This window comes from Candoia aspera, chromosome 5, assembly GCF_035149785.1.
Source record: "Candoia aspera isolate rCanAsp1 chromosome 5, rCanAsp1.hap2, whole genome shotgun sequence".
Lineage (NCBI taxonomy): Eukaryota > Metazoa > Chordata > Lepidosauria > Squamata > Boidae > Candoia > Candoia aspera.
Window position 1 is genome coordinate 100,729,978 of NC_086157.1, and position 24,829 is coordinate 100,754,806.

At 36.9% G+C, this 24,829-nt stretch overlaps 1 protein-coding gene across 1 annotated transcript in view; it reads right to left on the bottom strand.

The window, feature by feature from the left end:
• The window catches only part of DYNC2H1 (dynein cytoplasmic 2 heavy chain 1), a 191,783-nt gene that overhangs the window by 59,426 nt on the left and 107,528 nt on the right, over positions 1–24,829 (bottom strand). Inside the window, exons 66-72 of the mRNA XM_063305843.1 lie at positions 23,397–23,560; positions 21,738–21,857; positions 19,575–19,709; positions 15,853–15,996; positions 11,065–11,154; positions 1,203–1,268; positions 100–150 (exon numbers count right to left, since the gene is read on the bottom strand). Of these exons, the coding sequence (XP_063161913.1) occupies positions 100–150; positions 1,203–1,268; positions 11,065–11,154; positions 15,853–15,996; positions 19,575–19,709; positions 21,738–21,857; positions 23,397–23,560 (770 nt within the window). The remainder of the gene's footprint in view (positions 1–99; positions 151–1,202; positions 1,269–11,064; positions 11,155–15,852; positions 15,997–19,574; positions 19,710–21,737; positions 21,858–23,396; positions 23,561–24,829) is intronic.

The window sequence follows — 24,829 nt, forward strand, 5'->3', positions numbered from 1 at the left end:
TGAAGAGTTGTAATAATGGTAGACTATAATTTTCTGTCATTGTCTGTGAAAATCGCCACATAGAATTTTGTGCTGGGAAGAAAAGGTGTTGAGACTTACTGATTTTCTTAACATATCTCCAATGATCACACCAGTAAATGTGTCCCACTCCTATAAAAACAATACAAATTTTAAAATGCTAAAGCATAATGTGTATAAATGGAAATTCTGAAAATACAAAGAGAAAGTTTTCAAAGAGAAAACGGGCACATGACTAAATGTGCATGCTTGGAATTTTGCAAAAGTGGGAGGGGCCTTGAAACTCTGGAGCTCTACATAACGGCCAATTTTGATCTCCTCTCCTACAACTGTTTCACTTCAAATTGCCCCTTATCAACAGCAGCATTATTTCATTAAATAATGTCTTTTTTGGTTCAGTAAGACTCATTTTGTAATAAGACACTCACATAACTGTTCTCTCCAAGATTAAGATGGCCCCAATCCCATTGGTATTCTCCAAAGCTTGAAAAACTTGACTATTTCCTCAGGCACTCAGATGGGATGTTAGGTGAGCCTGACTGTTTGTATGGCTGTTGGATTATTAAAATCTTTCTGAAGACCTTGGCTGCATTGTATAAATGTGTGTCATAGTGCTTATTTTTTAAGTTTTGGGGTTTTATTGCCATAGTCTGAAGTTATTGTTAGCTCCTCAGAGTCACAGAAGTGAGATGGGCAACCATATAAATTGTCTAAATAAACAAACAAACATTAGACCTCAGTGTGAAAGTGAAATACACACATCACATACAGCACAGTGGTGCAATAATGGCAAGTGTCCATATCCATTTTTTCTATCCCACCCTCTTGTTCAATTAGCCCTGGTCACAGTAAAATATTACATTGGCACCAATATTAACAGTAACTGTAATAAACAGTAATTTTTTTTAAAAAAATGTCATCCTCATATTAATCATTAACTCTAGGATCACCTTGAAAAGGATAGACCTATGAAGCATCTCAACAAAGATTGAGCCTTAAGCTGTTAACAGTCTCACTGAAGTTTACATAAAGAGTCTGCGTAACTACAGTTTACATTTGGAAGCATACAAAAAAGGTTGAATGACACTATATTAAAAAAAAATTAGAAATTCAAGTAGGAAAGCATATTTTTCTGTACTAATAGCGAATTAAAATTAAAAGGTAAGCATTACTCTATCACTTACATTGCTTTGAAAAAGTTCAGGATGCATTCCTTTCACAAAATGTAATGCAAACATTAGCTGATCAGCCTACAATCACAAGACAAAACATTAATAACATCTTATGCAACATTCTCCTTGGAAAATAATACCTTAGAACGTAATTTTTCATAGAAACAGAAGAAGAGAAACCAGTGTTTTCAAGGAACTCGTTATATAGCCTCAGACTTTGCTAATGAAAATTCTAAACCAGAGTTTCTTGGTTTGATGGAATATGATATTTTATTTCAATACATTCTGCTCCCATATTTTCTGACTGCATTCCTATCTCTGATTTTTTTAAATGTGAACCTGTGTTCTAATTCTTATTACATTATTCTCCAAAACAGTAATCTCTAAAAAGCTTGGGGCATCCTCATTTTTTAATGTAACATGCAATGATTCTTTTAAGTGATAAAAACAATGCAAAACTGAACTGACTGTTCAATAGTCAAAAGCAATATAACTTTGGCTTGGAAATCTTTTAATACTGGCTACATTGTCAATACAGGAAGCAATGCTATATTTCAGCTATATTTCAGCTGAAATGAAAGGGTAATTGAACCAGCTCATTTCTGAACCAAGCAACTACATAAATCCCTAACTATTAATTTATAGTTTTTCCAATGAATTCACTTTCTGAGCCAGCAGCATTTTAAAATCATCTGAAGTATCTAGCTCAAACAAAGAGTCACAGACAGAATGTTCATGATATAAAGCTCCATTGTAACATAAGCAAATGATAATTACTCATTTTGATATTTCAGAATTATATCTTTAACCTTCAATTCATCTTCTATTATTCTGGGGATTTAAAAAGAATTCTCTCCTTCTATATATGTAAATATGCATATGCACATAGACAGTTTAGCATGCTGACACTGAAGAAGTATAATACAGGAGACATACAGTAGATCTCCCAAGGACAGAAGAAACGTAATTTCTTTCCAAAAGTTTTAAAACAGCGAATAGTGAATGTGCTTTAAAGATGGGAATGACCAATAAAACCTCTCTATTTTAGTTTTAATTGTTTTATTGTTTTATTAAACTGCTGATGATCTTCTGCTTTCATATGAAAGCAAATCATATAAAATATCTGGAAACATTTCATTTTCATTAGGATCGTTACCTTGTCGTGGTGCTGGAGTTTGAGCACCTCAATGATGCCATGAGCTAAACCGTGAAGGGCCACCCAAGACGGGAAGGTCATGACAGAGAGGTCAGACTAAATGCGATCCCTGGGGAAGGTAATGGCAACCCACCCCAGTATTCTTGTCGTGAAAACTAAATGGATCAGTAGCACCAGAGATATGTTGGTATACCATCGGAAGATCAGACCCCCAGGTCAGAAGATGGTCAAAATGCTACTGGGGAGGAACAGAGGATGAGTTCAACTAGCCCCAGACGTGATGACGCAGCTAGCTCAAAGCCGAAAGGACTGCTAGCAGCCGATGGTGCTGGTGGTGAACGGCGAATCCGATGTTCTAAGGATCAACACACCATTGGAACCTGGAATGTAAGATCTATGAGCCAGGGCAAATTGGATGTGGTTATTGGTGAGATGTCAAGATTAAAATAGACATTTTGGGCATCAGTGAACTGAAATGGACTGGAATGGGCCACTTCACATCAAATGACCACCAGATCTACTACTGTGGACAAGAGGACCACAGAAGAAATGGAGTAGCCTTCATAATTAATAGTCAAGTGGCTAAAGCAGTGCTTGGATATAATCCAAAAAACGACAGAATGATCTCAATTCAAATTCAGGGCAAGCCATCTAACATCAAAGTGATCCAAATAAACGCCCCAACCACAGATGCTGAAGAAGTTGAAGTGAGCAGCTCTATGAGGATCTGCAGCACCTACTGGACAACACGCCTAAAAGAGATGTTATTTTCATCACAGGAGACGGGAATGCTAAGGTGGGCAGTCAAATGACACCTCGAATTACAGGTAAGCGTGACCTTGGACAACAAAACGAAGCAGGACATAGGCTGATAGAATTTTGCCAAGACAACTCACTCTGCATAACAAACACTCTCTTCCAACAACCTAAGAGACGGTTTATACATTGACTTCACCAGATGGACAACACCGAAATCAGATTGACTACATCCTTTGCAGCCAAAGGTGGCGGACATCTATACAGTCAGTAAAAACAAGACCTGGAGCTGACTGTAGTTCAGATCACAAACTTCTTCTTGCACAATTTAGGATCAGACTGAAGAGATTAGGGAAGACCCACAGATCAGCTAGATATGAGCTCACTAATATTCCTAAGGAATATGCAGTGGAGGTGAAGAATAGATTTAAGGGACTGGACTTAGTAGATAGGGTCCCGGAAGAACTATGGACAGAAGTTCGCAACATTGTTGAGGAGGCGGCAACAAAATACATCCCAAAGAAAGAGAAAAGCAAGAAGGCAAACTGGCTGTCTGCTGGGACACTAGAAGTAGCCCAAGAAAGAAGGAAAGCAAAAGGCCACAGTGATAGGGGGAGATATGCCCAATTAAATGCAAAATTCCAGAGGTTAGCCAGAAGAGATCAGGAATTATTTTTAAACAAGCAATGCGTGGAAGTGGAAGAAGACAATAGAATAGGAAGGACAAGAGACCTCTTCCAGAAAATTAGAAACATCGGAGGTAAATTCCAGGCCAAAATGGGTATGATCAAAAACAAAGATGGCAAGGACCTAACAGAAGAAGAAGAGATCAAGAAAAGGTGGCAAGAATATACGGAAGACCTGTATAGGAAGGATAACAATATCGGGGATAGCTTTAACGGTGTGGTCAGTGAGTTAGAGCCAGACATCCTGAAGAGTGAGGTTGAATGGGCCTTAAGAAGCATTGCTAATAACAAGGCAGCAGGAGACGACGGCATCCCAGCTGAACTGTTCAAAATCTTGCAAGGTGATGCTGTCAAGGTAATGCATGCTATATGCCAGCAAATTTGGAAAACACAGGAATGGCCATCAGACTGGAAAAAATCAACTTATATCCCCATACCAAAAAAGGGAAACACTAAAGAATGTTCAGACTATCAAACAGTGGCACTTATTTCACATGCCAGTAAGGTAATGCTCAAGATCCTGCAAGGTAGACTTCAGCAATTCATGGAGCGAGAATTGCCAGATGTACAAGCTGGGTTTAGAAAAGGCAGAGGAACTAGGGACCAAATTGCCAATATCCGATGGATAATGGAAAAAGCCAGGGAGTTTCAGAAAAACATCTCTTTCTGTTTTATTGACTATTCTAAAGCCTTTGACTGTGTGGACCAAAACAAACTGTGGCAAGTTCTTAGTGGCATGGGGATACCAAGTCATCTTGTCTGCCTCCTGAAGAATCTGTATAACGACCAAGTAGCAACAGTAAGAACAGACCACGGAACAATGGACTGGTTTAAGATTGGGAAAGGAGTATGGCAGGGCTGTATACTCTCACCCTACCTATTCAACTTGTACGCAGAACACATCATGCGACATGCTGGGCTTGAGGAATCCAAGGCTGGAGTTAAAATTGTTGGAAGAAACATTAACAATCTCATATATGCAGATGATACCACTTTGATGGCTGAAAGTGAAGAGGAACTGAGGAGCCTTATGATGAAGGTGAAAGAAGAAAGTGCAAAAGCTGGCTTGCAGCTAAACCTCAAAAAAACCAAGATTATGGCAACCAGCTTGATTGATAACTAGCAAATAGAGGGAGAAAATGTAGAAGCAGTGAAAGACTTTGTATTCCTGGGTGCGAAGATTACTGCAGATGCTGACTGCAGTCAGGAAATCAGAAGACGCTTAATCCTTGGGAGAAGAGCAATGACCAATCTCCATAAAATAGTTAAGAGCAGAGACATCACACTGACAACAAAGGCCCGCATAGTTAAAGCAATGGTGTTCCCCGTAGTAACATATGGCTGCGAGAGCTGGACCATAAGGAAGGCTGAGAGAAGGAAGATAGATGCTTTTGAACTGTGGTGTTGGAGGAAAATTCTGAGAGTCCCTTGGACTGCAAGAAGATCAAACCAGTCCATCCTCCAGGAAATAAAGCCAGACGGCTCACTTGAGGGAATGATATTAAAGGCCAAACTGAAATACTTTGGCCACATAATGAGAAGACAGGACACCCTGGAGAAGATGCTGATGCTAGGGAGAGTGGAGGGCAAAAGGAAGAGGGGCTGACCAAGGGCAAGGTGGATGGATGATATTCTAGAGGTGACGGACTCGTCCCTGGGGGAGCTGGGGGTGTTGACGACCGACAGGAAGATCTGGCGTGGGCTGCTCCATGAAGTCACGAAGAGTCGGAAGCGACTAAACGAATAAACAACAACAATTTAAACCAAAGGTAAAGGCTGCTCTGGTGACTTCATGGTCAAGTCCATGTAGTTTTCTTGACAACAATATGATGCATTGCCATTGCATTCTTCCAGGGTTTTTGTTACTTTTTAATCTAACCTACAGCCCTGGGTTTTCCTAATGATCTTCCATTCACACTGCAACTAGGGTCAACCTTAATCTTTTTTTTTTGGCACATGCTTGCAAATTTATGAATAATCTCATCCCAAAATTTCTGATCTGGAATTGAAGAGTGACCTGCCCAAAATAACTCAGTAAGCTCATACAAATAAAATATATTTGAACTAGGGATATCCTGATTTTAATGCTAGTTCCCAATATATCCATATAAATAACAAATGAATAGTTGATTTGCATTCTCTGCTACCTATGATTTTTTTAAAAAAAGATAAAAGTGTAATTGTAGCCAATATGATCTCACACTTCTGCCTATATTATGAAGCGAATCTGAATAGAATACAGTATATGCTTATTGTAAAATTAAGAGAAATAACCACTTATGCTTTTCAAACTAGCTGATTAATCCACTAGAAAAATATTAAAGAAGCTAAATATAGTGTTAAAAAACTAATAATTTTCCCGTATCATCTCACCCCCTTGTCTTATTGCAAACATTACAATGCCCTGTTTTTCTATGTTCTACAAAAAACTATATCTATTATGCAAGAATCATAATGGAAAAATATTAGTAAATAGGTGCATTTGAGGATGTCTTGAGCTTTCATTTAAACATAATTTTGAATATACAATTCTGAATATACCAACAGCAACAAATTTGTTAAGGATGAACAGTCTGTATTTGAACAGAATGAAATATACCAGACAATGATAAATATTGTAGAGCTAATTTTCTTAAACAAGAGGTCGTTAAAATTGTTAATGAGATAGCCAGTTAATTATATCATTTTTGGGAATTAGTTAAAAGATGGATTAAAACTGAATACATGTGCTTGTAAGAAATAATGGTTTAAATGTTTTATGTCATAGAAAGTATCCTTCTGGAGTAAATGCTAGGTTTTAGAGCAGATGGAACTGCCTCTCTTAAAATGCCTATTACCTGAAATTACACAGTTATATGTACAATTAAAACTTTGAAATCTTTGGCATAATTAATCAGAGAAACCACTTATGTCAAGCATTTTGTAAGCACAAAACCCCTATTTAATTAATTTTATAATTTTTACAAATGTTGTTATATTTTAATATCACTGAAGATGTTTTACAAATCTTATTCAGAAAAGATAGAAATATTTAGTCATCAGTTGCAGCTAATGTCAAAATAGTCACTCATACCAAGCAAAAAAAAATCCAAGAAGAATGTTTGGGGATTTATTTATTCTTTAATGAGGAATAAGTAGGATAAAAATTCTGTACCCTTCCTTGCTTCCATCCATTCTTTTAACAAATTTCTAGATAATTATTCATCATTATAAAAGCTAGAAGGCTGTTAAGACCTGTTCAAGCTTTATCTCTGCACAATCATAGAATCATTGAGTTGGATAGAATCTGAGGTCATCTAGTCAACCCCGACTAAAACCTCAGTCTGAAGATCTCCAGTGAAATTAAGCCAACGAGTCTAAAATGATGCAAGCTAGGAAAACTAAGAATTTAAAAAAAAAACTGGGACAAAGGTCAATTATTTAAAAGAGGACAGTAAACTGCTATCTAAATAATATTTAGCTCACTAAAAGTCAATTGTGTATTCATTTTGGGATGATAAAATAGCTTCATAGATACTTTCTGGAGAGGTATTATTCCAGTGATTACGCTTATCCACAAATCTCACAACAGCCCATATGCTTTTATTTCTTCCTATCCTAATTTGATTACATCCTTTGCAGCCAAAGGTGGCGGACATCTGTACAGTCGGTAAAAACTAGGCCTGGAGCTGACTGTAGTTCAGACCATGAACTTCTTCTTGCACAATTTAGGATCAGACTAAAGAGATTAGGGAAGACCCACAGATCAGCTAGATATGAGCTCACGAATATTCCTCAGGAATATGCAGTGGAGGTGAAGAATAGATTTAAGGGACTGGACTTAGTAGATAGGGTCCCGGAAGAACTCTGGACAGAGGTTCGCAGCATTGTTCAGGAGGCGGCAACAAAATACATCCCAAAGAAAGAGAAAACCAAGAAGGCAAAATGGCTGTCTGCTGAGACACTAGAAGTAGCCCAAGAAAGAAGGAAAGCAAAAGGCAACAGCGATAGGGGGAGATATGCCCAATTAAATGCAAAATTCCAGAGGTTAGCCAGAAGAGATAAGGAATTATTTTTAAACAAGCAATGCGCGGAAGTGGAAGAAGACAATAGAATAGGAAGGACAAGAGACCTCTTCCAGAAAATTAGAAACATTGGAGGTAAATTCCAGGCAAAAATGGGTATGATCAAAAACAAAGATGGCAAGGACCTAACAGAAGAAGAAGAGATCAAGAAAAGGTGGCAAGAATATACAGAAGACCTGTATAGGAAGGATAACAATATCGGGGATAGCTTTGACGGTGTGGTCAGTGAGCTAGAGCCAGACATCCTGAAGAGTGAGGTTGAGTGGGCCTTAAGAAGCATTGCTAATAACAAGGCAGCAGGAGACGACGGCATCCCAGCTGAACTGTTCAAAATCTTGCAAGATGATGCTGTCAAGGTAATGCATGCTATATGCCAGCAAATTTGGAAAACACAAGAATGGCCATCAGATTGGAAAAAATCAACTTATATCCCCATACCAAAAAAGGGAAACACTAAAGAATGTTCAAACTATCGAACAGTGGCACTCATTTCACATGCCAGTAAGGTAATGCTCAAGATCCTGCAAGGTAGACTTCAGCAGTTCATGGAGCGAGAATTGCCAGATGTACAGGCTGGGTTTAGAAAAGGCAGAGGAACTAGAGACCAAATTGCCAATATCCGCTGGATAATGGAAAAAGCCAGGGAGTTTCAGAAAAACATCTATTTCTGTTTTATTGACTATTCTAAAGCCTTTGACTGTGTGGACCATAACAAATTGTGGCAAGTTCTTAGTGGTATGGGGATACCAAGTCATCTTGTATGCCTCCTGAAGAATCTGTATAACGACCAAGTAGCAACAGTAAGAACAGACCACGGAACAACGGACTGGTTTAAGATTGGGAAAGGAGTACGGCAGGGCTGTATACTCTCACCCTACCTATTCAACTTGTATGCAGAACACATCATGCAACAAGCTGGGTTTGAGGAATCCAAGGCTGGAGTTAAAATCTCTGGAAGAAACATTAACAATCTCAGATATGCAGATGATACCACTTTGATGGCTGAAAGTGAAGAGGAACTGAGGAGCCTTATGATGAAGGTGAAAGAAGAAAGTGCAAAAGCTGGCTTGCAGCTAAACCTCAAAAAAACCAAGATTATGGCAACCAGCTTGATTGATAACTGGCAAATAGAGGGAGAAAATGTAGAAGCAGTGAAAGACTTTGTATTCCTAGGTGCAAAGATTACTGCAGATGCTGACTGCAGTCAGGAAATCAGAAGACGCTTAATCCTTGGAAGAAGAGCAATGACAAATCTCGATAAAATAGTTAAGAGCAGAGACATCACACTGACAACAAAGGCCCGCATAGTTAAAGCAATGGTGTTCCCTGTAGTAACATATGGCTGCGAGAGCTGGACCATAAGGAAGGCTGAGCGAAGGAAGATCGATGCTTTTGAACTGTGGTGTTGGAGGAAAATTCTGAGAGTGCCTTGGACTGCAAGAAGATCAAACCAGTCCATCCTCCAGGAAATAAAGCCAGACTGCTCACTTGAGGGAATGATATTAAAGGCAAAACTGAAATACTTTGGCCACATAATGAGAAGACAGGACACCCTGGAGAAGATGCTGATGCTAGGGAGAGTGGAAGGCAAAAGGAAGAGGGGCCGACCAAGGGCAAGATGGATGGATGATATTCTAGAGGTGACGGACTCGTCCCTGGGGGAGCTGGGGATGTTGACGACCGACAGGAAGCTCTGGCGTGGGCTGGTCCATGAAGTCACGAAGAGTCGGAAGCGACTAAACGAATAAACAACAAAATCCTAATTTGAACTCACAATAATGTTTTCTTCAGGTATACTTTATTTAATGGAAATAGTTTGTATGGTATAATACAATACAATTTTGAAAAAAGATAGAAAATGCAAAACACAAAAACGAAAAGAAGAAATTAAAGCTTGAATAACAAAATGAAACCCTAATGGCTTGTCAAACAGGACAAGTCTTTATAGTAAAAACAAAATTAGGCTTTCACATGTGTGTGTGTGTGTGTGAGAGAGAGAGAGAGGAGAGAGAGAGAGAGATTGTATGTACTTATGTATGTAAGACATTTTAGAGAAAATATGAAAACAGGAAGGGAAAATGAACAAAAGAAAGAAATAAACAGATCAGATACAAATGAATAAACAATGGATTTACCATTATCATAAAAACTATAATTTTCCAGTATAACACAACATTTAGCTTCCAAGGGAGTGAATTTCACAGCCTGGTAAACAGAAGGCCTTTTTCTGGATACCCGCTATGAAAGTGGAAGCACCTTCAGCATATACAGAAATGGGTAGCAATGATGAACATACTCATATCATGTGAGTAGGAAGATACAGCGTGAAACTGAAGAGCCGAACTAAGATGTTTATCTTCCTTCCACCTGAGGATATGATTGTGCCTATTCTTTCCTTCTAAATGTTATCCATGTCAGCTAGAGCCATCCACTTAGAGAGAATAGGAATGAAATATTACAATACCTCTGGGAAAGGCAGGAGTGGCTACTCTGGTGTTTAGTGAAAGAGTATGTTGTTCCAGAGCATATAAAACAAATATAGCTCAGAAACTGATAACCTTATGAGTAAAACACTCTATATTTCAGGAGGAGATTTTATGAGGAAACCAGTTTAGAGATCCCGAGAAGAATGTTTCTTGCTTCAGACAAGTTTCATTTCCTTCTTCTTTTGAATGCTAGTGCTTCTGAAGTTATTATTGCCTCAGTGCTGTAATAAGGCAACAATCCCATGGTGGGCAAAAAGACTGTTCATAAAGCAAGAAACTCATTTGTTCTGCCAAACAAAACAAAAAGATGCTGTATACTATCTTTTCCCGCAGGTGCAGGGTCCGCTTTTTTGGATCAACCAAATGTTGATCCGTTGGTTGTGACAGGAATTGACTGACCAGCTTGTCACCCGAGTCTGACATCATGCGCTGAGAGAGAGTGACTGGCCAAAAGTCACCCAGCCAGCTGTCATGCCTAAGGTGGAACTAGAACTCACAGTCTCCTGGTTTCTAGCCTGGAGCCTTAACCACTAGACCAAATTGGGTCTCATGCTGTATGCCGTTCATGTGAGTTAAATAAAAAACATTTGCTAACAAAAAAGCAAAATCTGGCATCATTGTACTTCTACTGATCCATATATTCAAGTGAGTCAATTTGTGGCTACTCTGAAAATATAATTTCACATTCAACACAGTGAATCGGTGCAAAGAAAAATAAAATCTTACCTTAAACAAACAACGACAGACATATTCATATACCAAGTGTTTCAATGAGCTGATAAGAGATTTTATTCTTTCCTCAGTACTTCCCAAGTCCTGAAAAAGAATGTCCAGTTATTAATACGTAAACACAACTTTAGGATTGAAGAGTTCATCTGCATTTATCTGAATGCATATTCATTTCAAAGAAGGGGTTTTATCTACCATCAACAATTTAATTCAAAGTAGTAATCGAAATATAAATGCAGCATGGACACTAAAAGAAATCTGGGCCTAAGAGAAAGTCTACTGTGTATAATTCTCCTGCAGATGAATATTAGACTTCCAAAATTTGTACTAAGAAGCATTACAATGTAATATTAGAAAGCTTTATTTTAACTCTTTTAAATGTAGTCTGAGGTAACTTACCCCGCTTAAAAACTTTCTGTTCACAATTCTTAGTTATTTACATTATACTAATTCACTTGACCCATGAGGAGAAAAAAAAACATTCAGGGAAAAACAGGATCTTCCATAAAACGAATTAGAATCTTAAATTGGGCACTCCTTAATCTTGGGGTGACATCTCCCTCTATTACATTTAAGGCAGAATAAATTATTCTTTCAAGGGAGGAATTACCCTACTTTCTTAGAATAATTGCCTTTACCCATGTTTAGAAGGAACAAGGCAGATATATACCATCAGATATATAAGTACTAAACTGAGTAACTTAACATTTAAAAAGGCAGTAGGATTGTCAAGAAATGTGTCCCTGTCCACTAGGAGTCAAGCTCAATTAGAGGGAGACATTTCTGTTTTTAAAACAGGGATTTCTCCCTATTGTTTCAAAACTAGCAGAAACCAGGATCTATACCTCCCAAATTGAGATCCCTCTCCCTCTCTCTCTCTCTCTCTCTCTCAAATTTATATGGCTGTCCATCTCAAAAAAAGTGACTCTGGGCAGCATACAAAAATTATTGTTTATTAATTAAACTAATTAATTGTGGAATTAGTTGATTTCACAGGAATCAGAAATCCACTATAAGAAAGTTTATTTTTGTTCCCAAGGCACACAGAGGGCATTCCTTGATTACAAAATGGACTAGCATGCTACAGTACTCATGCCTTGTAAAAAAAAATTACATTCAAAAGAGGTAGCAGAAGAGAAAGAAGCATCTATTTTCAATGTGTGGCAAATGTGTGAATGAAAGCCCATATTCTACCATGGCTGTAGTAGCATGTGGCGGGGGAGCATGGAAGGGCCACAGTGACATAAACTGTATCACACATTGTAAGGCAAGCTCTACCACTTTTCTGTGTGGATTGCCATGTGACCTGCCTGCCTAAAAGGAGTGGGACTAGTGATGCAACACTTTGATGCTGCTTTCATCCTTCTGATTTAGCAGTGAGATCCAGCAGATGTTGCTGTATTGCTAAATCTAGAACTGGAAATCTGCTTTTTAAAACTGTTGCTGCATTCTTGGGAAATGTGATGTGTTCTCCCTTCCCCATTGATTATTTCTTTCCTAATGTTTGAGGGGTTAATGTATACACTTACTTCTTTAGCACCTGGAAATGGTAAACTTTGATAATGTACTTTCAAGTGGCTGAAACAGAGAATAACTAACTACAGATTCAAATCCCTTTGCTCTGCTTATTCCGCCTACACAGAACCATAAGGTTCATCACACTTCCAACAGTTTCTTTGGATCAACTGAATTGGAGAAACATTATTAACTTTCCTATGGTCTGTGGAACAGGAATTAATTTTTAGGCCGAAAGAAACATTAATACCATCTCATCCCCATGGAATACAATAACTGAGGCTTTGAAAACGGTGCTTCAAATCCGAAAATAATTGTTTTGGTCATAAAGTGAAAAATCTCTGTTGGCAATGGGATACTGACGCCAAGAGTAATATGGCCGTCTTGCTGGCCAGCCAGTCTGGTTCAAATATTGAAACAGTAAGCAGCTACCCACATTATGGATATCTTAGACAGTGGGAACTATCAGCAATGTCGAATGATTTTTTTTTCCTAATTTTGTGGGTTGAATTGAGAAACAGTGAATTGGAGGAAATGCATACAGTAGCTCAGTCTAGCTCAACCAATTTTCTCTTAGGTTTAGAAATCCCTGCAAAATGTTCTGCTTAATCACTCTGAAATTCCAGTCAACTTAGCATTTCCTTTGGGAGTTTGTTGAGAGAAGATAATTGCTTATACCCTGGTCTCAGACAAATCTATATGGATTTGCTTTTCCAAACTAATTGAAGAAATGTTCCAATCATTCATACAACCATACTTACTCAGCAAAGAAAAGAGAAGTAAGGTTTGTCTATTTGATACCAATAGCATGCTCCATCAGTACCTGATCAGTACCCAACTATCAGGTGAAATGTGGGTGTGTTTTCGATATTATGAAAGAAAACAACTGTTTGATTTATAATTTTCCTTCTTTGCTGTTGAAATCACTTATTTTCTTTTACAGTCTGCCAAATGGCTGCCAATTTGGCTCTTCTGAAAGTGGAATCTGCCAATTTGGATTACGATTCTGAGTTTACATCTCAGAATGTTGCAGCCAGATGTATCTTCTAACCAGAAGATTTGTGCTTTGGCTCTAGCATTGAACAAAACAGCATTCAGAGAAGACTCTGCTATCAAGGTTACTAAGTAAATAATCTTTTTCAAGGCCTTCGTAGATAGTTTAGGTGTGAAATTAGGTAGAAACCTTGGGAAAAAGATTACACCTGTGGTAAAATCTCTACAGATTACAGCTAGGACTTCAAATCCTTACACACATTTGCCTCCAACCATTTATCACATGTGACCTTGGGACTATCTTTTGTACCAGTTGGGATTATCATGATAGTGATGGCTGTCACTAAAGTATCAACAGAGATTTGAGCATTTCTGTACCCTAGAAGAGTATAGAATTCTTTGGCTAATTCATGTACTTGCTTTGTGTTAAATTGGCCCAAATACATACCCTTACAAAGGTTTCTGGGATTAAAATCCATATGATGAGTAAGCTTTTAATGTGTGAAGGCCACTTTGAATTTTTCAGAGGAGTCTAAGAACAATGGTGGAAGGATGATGATACAAATGAACAATGTTGGGGATTTTTTTCTTGCCATTTTTCCCATAAACGTTCAGGTATTTCTTTGTTTTCTAACCTATATTAAGTTCATTTTAGGATCTGTGTTGATGTTTTCATGTGTTTCCTGTTCAAAACTGCAGAAAACGTGACTGCCAGTTACAATAATTATAGCCAGAGGAAGCTGTGGTGTCTTTAAAATATGGGCTTAGGAGTGCATGTGGCCTTCAGGCTGCAGACTACTTAACTCTAATTTAAAAACAAACAGGCAGACAAACAAAAACCCTATAAAAAGACTAAGTTTTCCTCCTTCAGTAAGAATTTTAGCTTTTTCATCCCTTGGGGTATCTCTTTAGGAAACTGGATTAGGTGGCACATCTTTCCTAACACAGCTAGAAAGGACAATGGACAAAAACAAAATACTTCTTTGGCTGTCAGAGCCTTCTCTTCCTTACAGTTTTCCTTCTTTATTGCATATGTCTGAAAGAGAGATGTGAACTTTTCTCCCTCCACACACCCTTCTATTACTCTTTATGTGGAATGCTGTGATCTGCCCAGACCCAATTCTGTTGATGGGACTTTTTAAAACCACTGTCTCCTGTTTTGGTCCCAATGCTGTATGGGTTTTATACTTCCCTCCAAGGATGGTCAGGAGGCTGCCAGAAACATAACTGCAGGATGCAAGGAAAATGGAGGGTAAACATAGGAAATAATAGGAATTGGACTCACAAGAATACTAGTTTATAGCTTATACAATCAGGAAGAGCAAGGTGATTCCTCCCTTTTAAATGAAACAACTAATCCTGCCAGATAGAGGCGCCATCCCAAGGTCAAAAGAATGTCCTGTGTGACCTTCAGGAGAATGATGATTTTTGGTGTTCTGCTTTCCTGAAAATGGGGGAACAGATCTATCTTTAAAATAATTAAAGGTCAGTGATTTCAGGGTAATTTGAAATCTAATTTTAATTATCTTTTATTAAGATTTTATGGAATTATCCACTGCCTTCTTTATAATAGTAACTTTTTCCCCCCATTATTAAATCTTTAGCAGTAAAAGAGATTCCTGTCATATCTCTCCCTGACAATTTAATATTGATTAGTGGACCAAGACATTATTATTATGGAGGCAAAAGTTAGTGGACCAAGGTACTCCAAACATTTCTTCTCTCTAAAACCAATCCCAATTCCAAACATTCATAAATACTCTCATAAAAATAAAGTTTTTATTAATATCAAGAACTTTTTATAGTTATTGATATAACTATAAATTCATAAATAACTGATATAAAATCTTCCTTATTTTGACACATTCAAAAAATGCTTAATTAAAAAATGAAAATTAAGAAATAAGTGAACAACCTGTCTTTACATAAATAGCAATTCATTTGCCTTTTCATGACTGTGGAACTATGCTTTCTTTAGCCAAGGAAAAATTACAAATTTACAACTGAAGTTCCTTCACATATACTGATTACGGTACAATATTCTCAGTATCAATAGTGTGTAATCACTAATGAAAGGAGTTCCCTTATTCCTTTTCTCTAAATTTTATTTCAGCCAGCCTTATTTCTAGTACTTTAGGCAAAAAAGTTAAATGCAGTAAATGTGTGCATGTGTGTGTGTGCAGATAGATAGACAGACACATACACACACACAGACTCATACAGACAAATTCTAAACAAAAAATTATACATTATCTGGTTCAAACTATTGGTACATACCAGTTCACTTTGTAGAGCCCTTTGAAAAAGTCTTAGGAAAGAAGCCAAACTAAAACGATACATATTATTAATTTTGGACAAGTCAGAAATAATAAAGTACATCTTGCTGCCACTTTCAGCCAGAGTGAGATACGCATCCCTTTCCTGAGAATAAAAAAAGATTAAATATTAGAGCTCTATTGCCACCTATTGGAGATGTATACACAAAATGAAATTACAAATACAAATAATATACAACAATTCAGTGGAATGGAAGGCATTTTATCAATGTCTGCATACACTTATATGCGGACATGACAAAGTGAAATATTTATGTTTTGTTAGTCAGCCAGTATTAGCCAAATGGGCATACGTACTTGCCCCAATGTTGTCTACAGCATCCCAGATACTGGAGTAGGGGAGAGGTGAGGGGATGCACACAGAATCTATTATATTTCTACATCATTTGCAATGACAAATATTGGCTATAATCCACCATGGATAAAAAGACAGCAAGACAGACATATAGACAGGTACAGTATATATGAGTCCTAGTAACTGGCATCTGTAATAGATCACCTCTTGGTTAGACTACTTTAATGTGCTCTATGTGCAGCCACCTTTGGAAACAACCTGGAAGGGCACCTAGTACAAAATTACAGTAGCTAAATTGTTGGTAGGACACCCCTGCCCATGCACTTATTACTAGTAGGCTTCTGGGCCCAAATCAAATTACTGGTCATTACCTTCAATGTCCTAATCAGTGCAGCACTGGGATATATCAGGAACACCCTGCCTAAACTGAATCTGCCCATCTGGTCCATATATCTAGGGAGGGGCTGCTGACAGTCCTTGCCTCCTAAGAGGTACATGGGGTATGGAAAAGATGGGTATGGAAAAACCTTTTCTGTGGTAGTCCCAACCCATTGGAACCTTCTCCCATTGGTGGTATGTGCAGCCATATACCTCCTTGAATTTTGTAAGCATGTTGGGACAGTCCTATTCTATTATCCCTTGATCCTGAGCTGACTGTCAGTGTCCTTATAAGTCATCATATTAAATTGTACTAGTTTTATTTGGGTATCTTCTTCTTCTTCCTAACATTTTCCCACTATCGTGGGGTCTGCTTTTCGGATCCAGAAACGCCACTTTGCCCGATCGTCTGCATCCTCAGGGTGCAGGCCCTCGATTTGCATATTCTTATTGATGGTGTCTTGCCATCTCTGTTTTGGTTGCCCAAAAACGGACCCAAAATAGACCTTTATTTGGATATACTTTGCTTATATAATGTTTATTTCTTTCTGCTGTTCACCACCAGACTCTTTTGGGATTGGGATGGGCTATAACTTTTGTTAAATAAATAGTCATGATACAAATGCTGGGATTATGTACAACTGCCTCAACAACTGCACAAGTATTTAAATCACGGCATTGGCATGATGATATTATCACACACAATATGTTATTTGCCCCTCCCATAGGTTCTAATAAATAATGTTTCATAAAGTTTCCAGACTTAAAATATAACTGCTTAACAACCAGTTATGCAACCAGGAAAGAAAACAGATGGGAATGCATAACACAGGAATGAACTGGTAATTCAGTGTTGGGCTATTTATGGCAAACCATTTTAAAATTCCAAAGAGCTTCAAATGCCATCTGTGATTTGGCATATAGGTTTATTTTCTATAGTAACCAAGTCTAAAATATAACTGGATGTACCCCAAACCCTTAGAGAAACTTTGCACTGTTCTTGCTGGATTTGTATTCAGCAGCTATTTGTGTATTAATCCACTGTACTTTCACTGTACTGAAATTTCAGAACTAAATCATTTCAGTGCAAGAACTACAGAAAAAGTAACTTTAAGATCTATTCCCACATTCCCATTTATCTATTTATTTTTTATTTATTTTTCAAATTTCTATCACTGCCTGTCTCCCTCCAAGAGGGACTCTGGGCGGTTTACAATAAAATTGGAAGTTAAAACTATAAAAGACATAAATTATCATACAAATTACCAATATAAATAGGTTCCTATTGTGATTACTGTTTCACAATAGGATAAGCTGCATTACACTGGAGAAAGTAAAGGCTTAATTGATCACTTCCTGATAGGAAGTGCAGTGAGACAGGAGTTAAGAGAGAAACAGGCACTTGACAGTTGGACAGCATAAAAACAAAGAAATAAAAAGGTGATGCTTATATATAAAAAGGAAAAAGAGACACTGATACCTTTGTGAGCAATTAATCATTTTGTATATAAGCATGAATGAGGAGCTTTCTTGATATACCTCTTTAAAGAGAAACAACTTACATCCTATACTAAGTGCTCTAAGTAGGTTAGTAAAATTTTAATTGTTTATAATACTTGTTTACAGTATTGCAAGAAGTGCTAAGTGCAATAAGAAAGGAGACAGTACTATTAATGGCTCCTTTGTCCCCTTGCAGATGTCACAACCAGGGTGACAATCAGCAAGGAGAAACATGTGTATCTTGGATATGTGATGCAAGTAGACAATGGATTATTTTGTTTGGTAAAGATGAGAAAGGTGGAATAGAAAGACAATTGATAAGATGGATGAACAGAATCAAAAGGATTATTAGAATCAAAACAAGTTATTATTAAAGAGAAGTAGATATAGCAAGTGTTTGACCATGAAGTCAAACACTTCATGGTCAAGCCAAGAATCAAGCCTGACTTGATAGCTCTTAACTAAAGTTCAACCAAGATTAAATACACCGTCAAGAATGGATTAGTCATGTTGGACCTCTACCCAACTTGAAAGCACTTATATTCTATGCCACTGTAAGGTATGCCTATTTTCATATCAGAGTCTTATTTGGATCGACAACAACTATCCACTACTTCTCATTTTCCTTATTTGGGAATAATATTGGGAAAAAAGATGATAGTATAAGATTTTACTTTAATATGAGAAACAGAAATACTTAATACAAGGCACTGTATGCATGTGTACCTAAAACAGAAAGATTTCCTACCTTTTCCACCTTGGAGGATGTTAGTTTCCTGTTAGAGCAGATATGGCATGTGCTCACTGTAACCCAACTATATAATTTAGCCTATTGTCGTTAGGTTGCTAATCTAATTAAGCAGAAACTATACTCTGAAAGGTCATTTAGCCTGAGTTTCTTTTTACTCACAGATGTTTGTGGTAGGTTCTTCCAATTAATATATGTCATTTGATATGTGAAGGAAGCTAATCAGAATAACCTTGTCCTTTAAACTACCTTTCAATTCTCCAGATGCATACCAAACTTAATAAAACAGAAGATTCATGTTCATCTGGAGCAGAACTTCAGTTATATTACCTGCCTCATCACTGAAAGCTATTAAGAAAAAAGAAAATGTAGAAATTTTTCAGTTCTATATGGGATCCAATGAGTCATCTTGCAACATTTTCTCCACTGAAATCACCATAACTTAGAAGTGCCTATTTTTTGGATACGTCATACAAATATAAGGCATTATTCTAAAATAAACTCTATTTTATGTTTTTCATTGTGAATGACAAAATAATATCTTTACTGATGCTATGTGTTTCCAGAATAAGAGATAAAACTATTTAGGATGAAAATAACCTCAGGAGACCACAGAAGACATACTAACTGTACAACCCAGTTCTGGGATTAATTAATCCATTGGGAGCTAGAATAAAACATGTTGCTTAACAAATCCGTATATCCTCTAATAAAGCAAACTAAAGAAACTCCAAATACCAACCTGATCAAGGGAAATCTGAAGTCTATGAAACTCAACAAGTGATTCTTGGATGAGGGCACTACTTGCTTTTGTTTGGTTTAGCGATTCAATTAGATCCTTATTTTCAAGTATATTTCCCTTACAAGTTGCAAGAGTCTGCAAGAAAAAAAACGTTCAGATTTCTTTCAATTGTTTGTAATCCTTTAAATCTTGGAAAGGTAACAAAGATATTTAAATCCACATTGTATGAAGAGACCACAATTGGTTAATATGTCATATCTTTCAAAATCTCCAGCTTCCTTAACCAGGGATTAGTGGTGAAATATGAGACTGTATACTAAGTGCAAGAATTCTTCCTGATCTCTTCCAAAATTCAGCATTGCATGTATCTAGCTTAAAATAATATTGGTTATATTTCTGAATTTACGTTAAGCCTAGGCACAATCAAAATTAATTCTACTATTTTCTCATGATTCCTGGCTTGAAAATTTAAAACATTTACTCATGAAAGAATCCACCAAGCTCACAGTACCTACAGAGTTTTTAAAATGTCACACTATGTAATAATTTCTATCAACCAGACCATTTTTAAAAGTCATCGTATATAGTATGTCCTATTAACGTATTGGCCATGAGGTATGCCAAAGAATGCATGTACAGCATGGCTTTTGGAATTCTTCTAGCCTCTTTATAGGCAGTGGCTATATGTTCATATGCAATGTGGAAGCACAGGAGAGGCTCTATATGCTGTGCTCTGGTTCATTTGACTGGGAAGGAGGATGGAAGAGGGCTTAGAATGGTGCAGCCACCAACATTCCAAACCACTTCCCAACTGCCTCTCCCATAGAGTTGCGGTGTGGGAATTTGGGGATCTTTTTCTTTCAATCCCTATCCAGATCCAGCCTAATTTTGAACTTGATCTTTCTTTTGCCAATTTCTTCTCACACCAAATTTGGTCCTATTCTGTTTAGTTTCCAGAGCGTTATCCTGCTGACAGACAGACAGTCTGTGACAGTTCTTTACATTATTTGTAATTGTAATTTGTAATTGTAAATTGTGACAGTTCTTTAACTTCATTTCTTTCCAATATTCTCCTGGCTTGGAAAGAATAATAAAGTACCACTTTTCATCTTGCAGAGTATAAAATGCATTTGCAATTGTAACAGTTACAAAAGAATTTACTGCAGAATGAAAAAAAATATTAGAGCCTTTAAAAATGTATCCCATTCCAATTACTTTTTCAAAGAATAATTTTCAAGTACAATAGCACTTCATGCTAAAAGCTGATTGCTAGATTTTGCTCAGAGTAATAATAGTATAATTTCAAGGATTAAAATATTTTCATATAATAAAAAAGAAAAAATTACAGTATTTTTTCATATAAAATGTCAGGGCTGTTCAAATCCTTTGAAATAGTTGTTTGAAATAGTTGTATGAAAACTACTTCAAAAAAAATGTTAGAGCAGTTGTGCCTTTTTCTAGGTTCATACAATCTCTTTGGAAGTTACCCTCAGCTTTTTTCACATATAGGTGCATGCAGCCATTCACTTTGCTGGGCAAAAAGGAAGTGACATGGCTCTCCACGTATGCAAAGGTAGCTGGGAGTAGTTTCCAAAGCAGCTACACAGGCCTGGAAAATCATAGCTGCTTTAATGAATGCTATGCATCCTCTCTCTCTCAAAGAGATTTCAAGCTTGGGTTAATATGCCTCTGGGAAGTAAACTGGAAGAAGAAAGCCATTCCCTGAATCTTCAGAAAAATGGGAGGACACCAACTGATGAAGTCATATTTGTGCCTTGGTGGGATTTTCAGAAGAGGAGAAAATTCCTTGATTCTTTCACAGGTACAGTGCTCATCTGAAATATCCAGGAAAAAAAAATCAGGAAGTTCAGAGACAATTACAGTTTTAATCTGCTCAAAAACGGCCAGGCTACCAGTGGATGAGGAATCTCAGAAAAACAGCAGACCACACCTGGATGGCTCCTTGCAATAAACAGGTCACATAAAAATGTTCTGATTTAGCTTTTCCTGTTCCTTTTTTAGACTTGTATTCTGTCAGTCTTATATTCTGCAGTATGTGTCTTAATTTTATCTTGAACAACTACTAATAAAAAAAGAAAGAAAAAAAAAAAAGAAAGAAAATACCCCCCCCCCAAATGTTCATATGAGATAGAAGTCTGTTACCTCCAAAAGAGATTCTTCAAGTTTCGCCAGCTGTATTTTCTTCTCTTCTTCCTGCTGTAATAATTTTGTTTTTTGTTCTTCCAAATCTGGTTTTTCATGTTGGATAGTCAAAGCTAAAAGCTGGAAGGCCAAGATATTTTTGAGAAGGCAGAATAGTACACAAGCATTGCTTGTTTGTTAATTTAAAAAAATTATATAGCCTTCTATCTTATGTATCATAACCCTGGTGACTTACAAACAATACTAAAACAATAAAAATCATAAAACCAGTATTAAAGCTTCCAGCACCCCCAAAGACAAAAAAACCCTCATGTCCATCAGACAACTTTCCTGGACTCCAGCCAACACACTACTCGAATGCCTGTAGGAAAAGCCAGGTCTTCCAGGCCTTTCAGAAGGCCAGGAGGGTAGGGACCAGCTGGATTTCAGGGGGAAGAGTGTTCCAAAGAGTGGGGGCCTACCAAGAACATGCACCATCTAGGTCCCACTATTTAAGGGAAGGAGCATGCCAACCCTACTGAACTCAGTGGAGCAGGAAGATACCCTCAGAGAGAGGCAGTTCCACAAATAACCTGGAAATTGTTGTTACTGTTATTGTTTTAAATAACTTAATACTTCCTTTTTTATATGTTTTGTATCCAAAGATATCTTTCATGAGTAGAAAGACAGTCTTCCTCACACAGGTTGTTCTCACTGAATCCCATCAATTCTTTCTTAGATTCCCTTATTCTTCATTCATGCTGTTCTAGAGAAGCTCCTGACTTATGGGCAGTTTTGGGAGGAAACGGCAGGGGAGTATAGTACAGTGCAGGGAAGGCAAGGAAGCTACTTCGCTGAAGAATACTTTCACTCCCACTGCTCTCAAGCCAACTTATTTTCCAGTAGATTTCAGTAAAATGTAAAAGCATGAAATGTAATAATGTTCTAAATTTATATCAGTAAACACAGCATAAGCAAAAAAAGCAAAAAAAAAAAAAAAAACACCCAAAAAGAAATAGTGTGAGAAATCTATTTTTCTTTACTCTGTATTTCATGTATCAATAGTTTAAAAAGCTGTTCCAAAAACATCCATTAATTATTGAAACTATAGTTAGTTAGCATTGTGCCATTCACCTAAAATTGAAAATACTATGATCCTATGATAAATACAATAAATAACTTTTTTGCACTCATGTAAGACTCCTGCATATATGTATTCACTCCAATTCACTCTAATTACAGATATTCAGCACAACAAAACGAAGAATGAAAGACAGAAAGCAAGGGAATGCATGCTCCTATACAAATAGCTGGACATTCTTAGGTGGAAGTCTTAATCTGTGAAGATTGGAAACATTTATGAATGGTCCCATTTAAACCAGATTGAAACTTGGTTTAAATGGGACCATTCATCTGAAAACTTATTTTTCTCAGAGTACAAAAGAATTTTCACCCATTTTTGCAAATAAATTCTCAATGCAGTGAAAAAATCTGGACAAGCTAATTAAAAGGTTCTGGTGTCTCAACTTAACTAACACCAGCAGGCACTAGGTAGATAAGAGAAGAAAGTGTAATTATACAGTATTGCAAAGAAACATACTTTTTAAAATACAAATTATATAAATCCTTTTGTCATTTGATTAAAATGAAGAGTATATTATTGGAGATGTGCATGCTTACCTGCCCTCTTAAACCACTGCGGGTTATTGTAAAATTAACCTCTGTAACAATAGAAGCTGCATCAGGTGGGATATATGGATTTGGGTTTCTTGTTGACAGAAATAGGTGGAATTCCTCATTATAGTCTATAATTTTGTCGCCTATCTGTACAACATATCGGGGTCCTATAGGAAAAATGAAAAATACAGTTCTTGAAAATAATGAATCTATAACAGAAATCTTATAAATCCTAATGTTAAAGTTTGCCCAAATATCTTTTTTTTAAAAAGCAAAAGCTAAAAGCTCTGTTAAATCAAAACCAATAATAATAACAAAAACAATCACTATCATGACTTCTTGTATGTTCAGAAGCAAAGACCATGCTGGCTGGAAATTATAGGAGTTAGCCCAGCATAGCTAGGTCAACATCAGGGTGGAAAAGCTGAAGTAAACTATGAAAAAAATGGGCAGGAGAACCATTTACAAGAAACTGCTCTCTACCAACCTGTCCAGTCTCCTAAGTCGCTTGCTAGGAACCCCCAGCATGCTTCTTTTTCTTTTTTGGGCAAGTGAGCATATTTACAAACAAAGCATTGGGCTGCTGCCATTCCACCATGTTTACTTTCTAAAAAAATCTTTATGAGATATAAATGGAATAAAATCAAGTAAACAACATATAGGAGAATGCAGAACATTTTTATTTGACTTATAGTAAGAGCAGTGAAGAATCTTTAGGATCAGGAATTATTTTCATCCTTTTCCTAAGACCAAAGGGGCTCAAGGCAGCCCTAGGAAAACCAATCAGCTGCAGATTGGTTTGGGTAAAGGTTGTGCTTTGGTTTATTTCATTGTGGCATAAATTTTACCTGCAGATTGTAAAATGTAGAATCCTAAGTAGAATAGGTACCAACTCACCAAAAACATAAATTACATTTTTCATATAGCACTGTGAAACAATCATATATGACCATCATAAGCAAGATAAGGAAAAATCTTTATTCAATATGCATGATTACATATCACAGGAAAGTGCATCTGTAAATGAAGGTCAGAGGGAAATTCTGCACAGCAAAATTGTTCCTATTTCCTTAAGTTAAATCACTTCAGAGTCTGAAGTCCCACAGATCAACACTGAGTGAAAGAAAGCTAGCAGGAGTATTCACAATACATCCACTATCCATAATCCAAATAGGGGGCAAAGAAATAGTATTGAAACCAATTCTTTCTATCTACCTATCTATCTATCTATCTATCTATTTTTATCACTGCCCATCTCCCCCCTTACTGCTCTTACATTATATTTTCATTTGCACAGATACTATAAAAAGCCTTGCTAATCTGATAATGGAGTTAAATGGATCACAATTAAGTAAAATGTTTGTTTAATGAAAAATATGTATCACTTTAATGTAAAAATATATTCTACAGTATGACTTCTAGTCCTGGGCCACAAC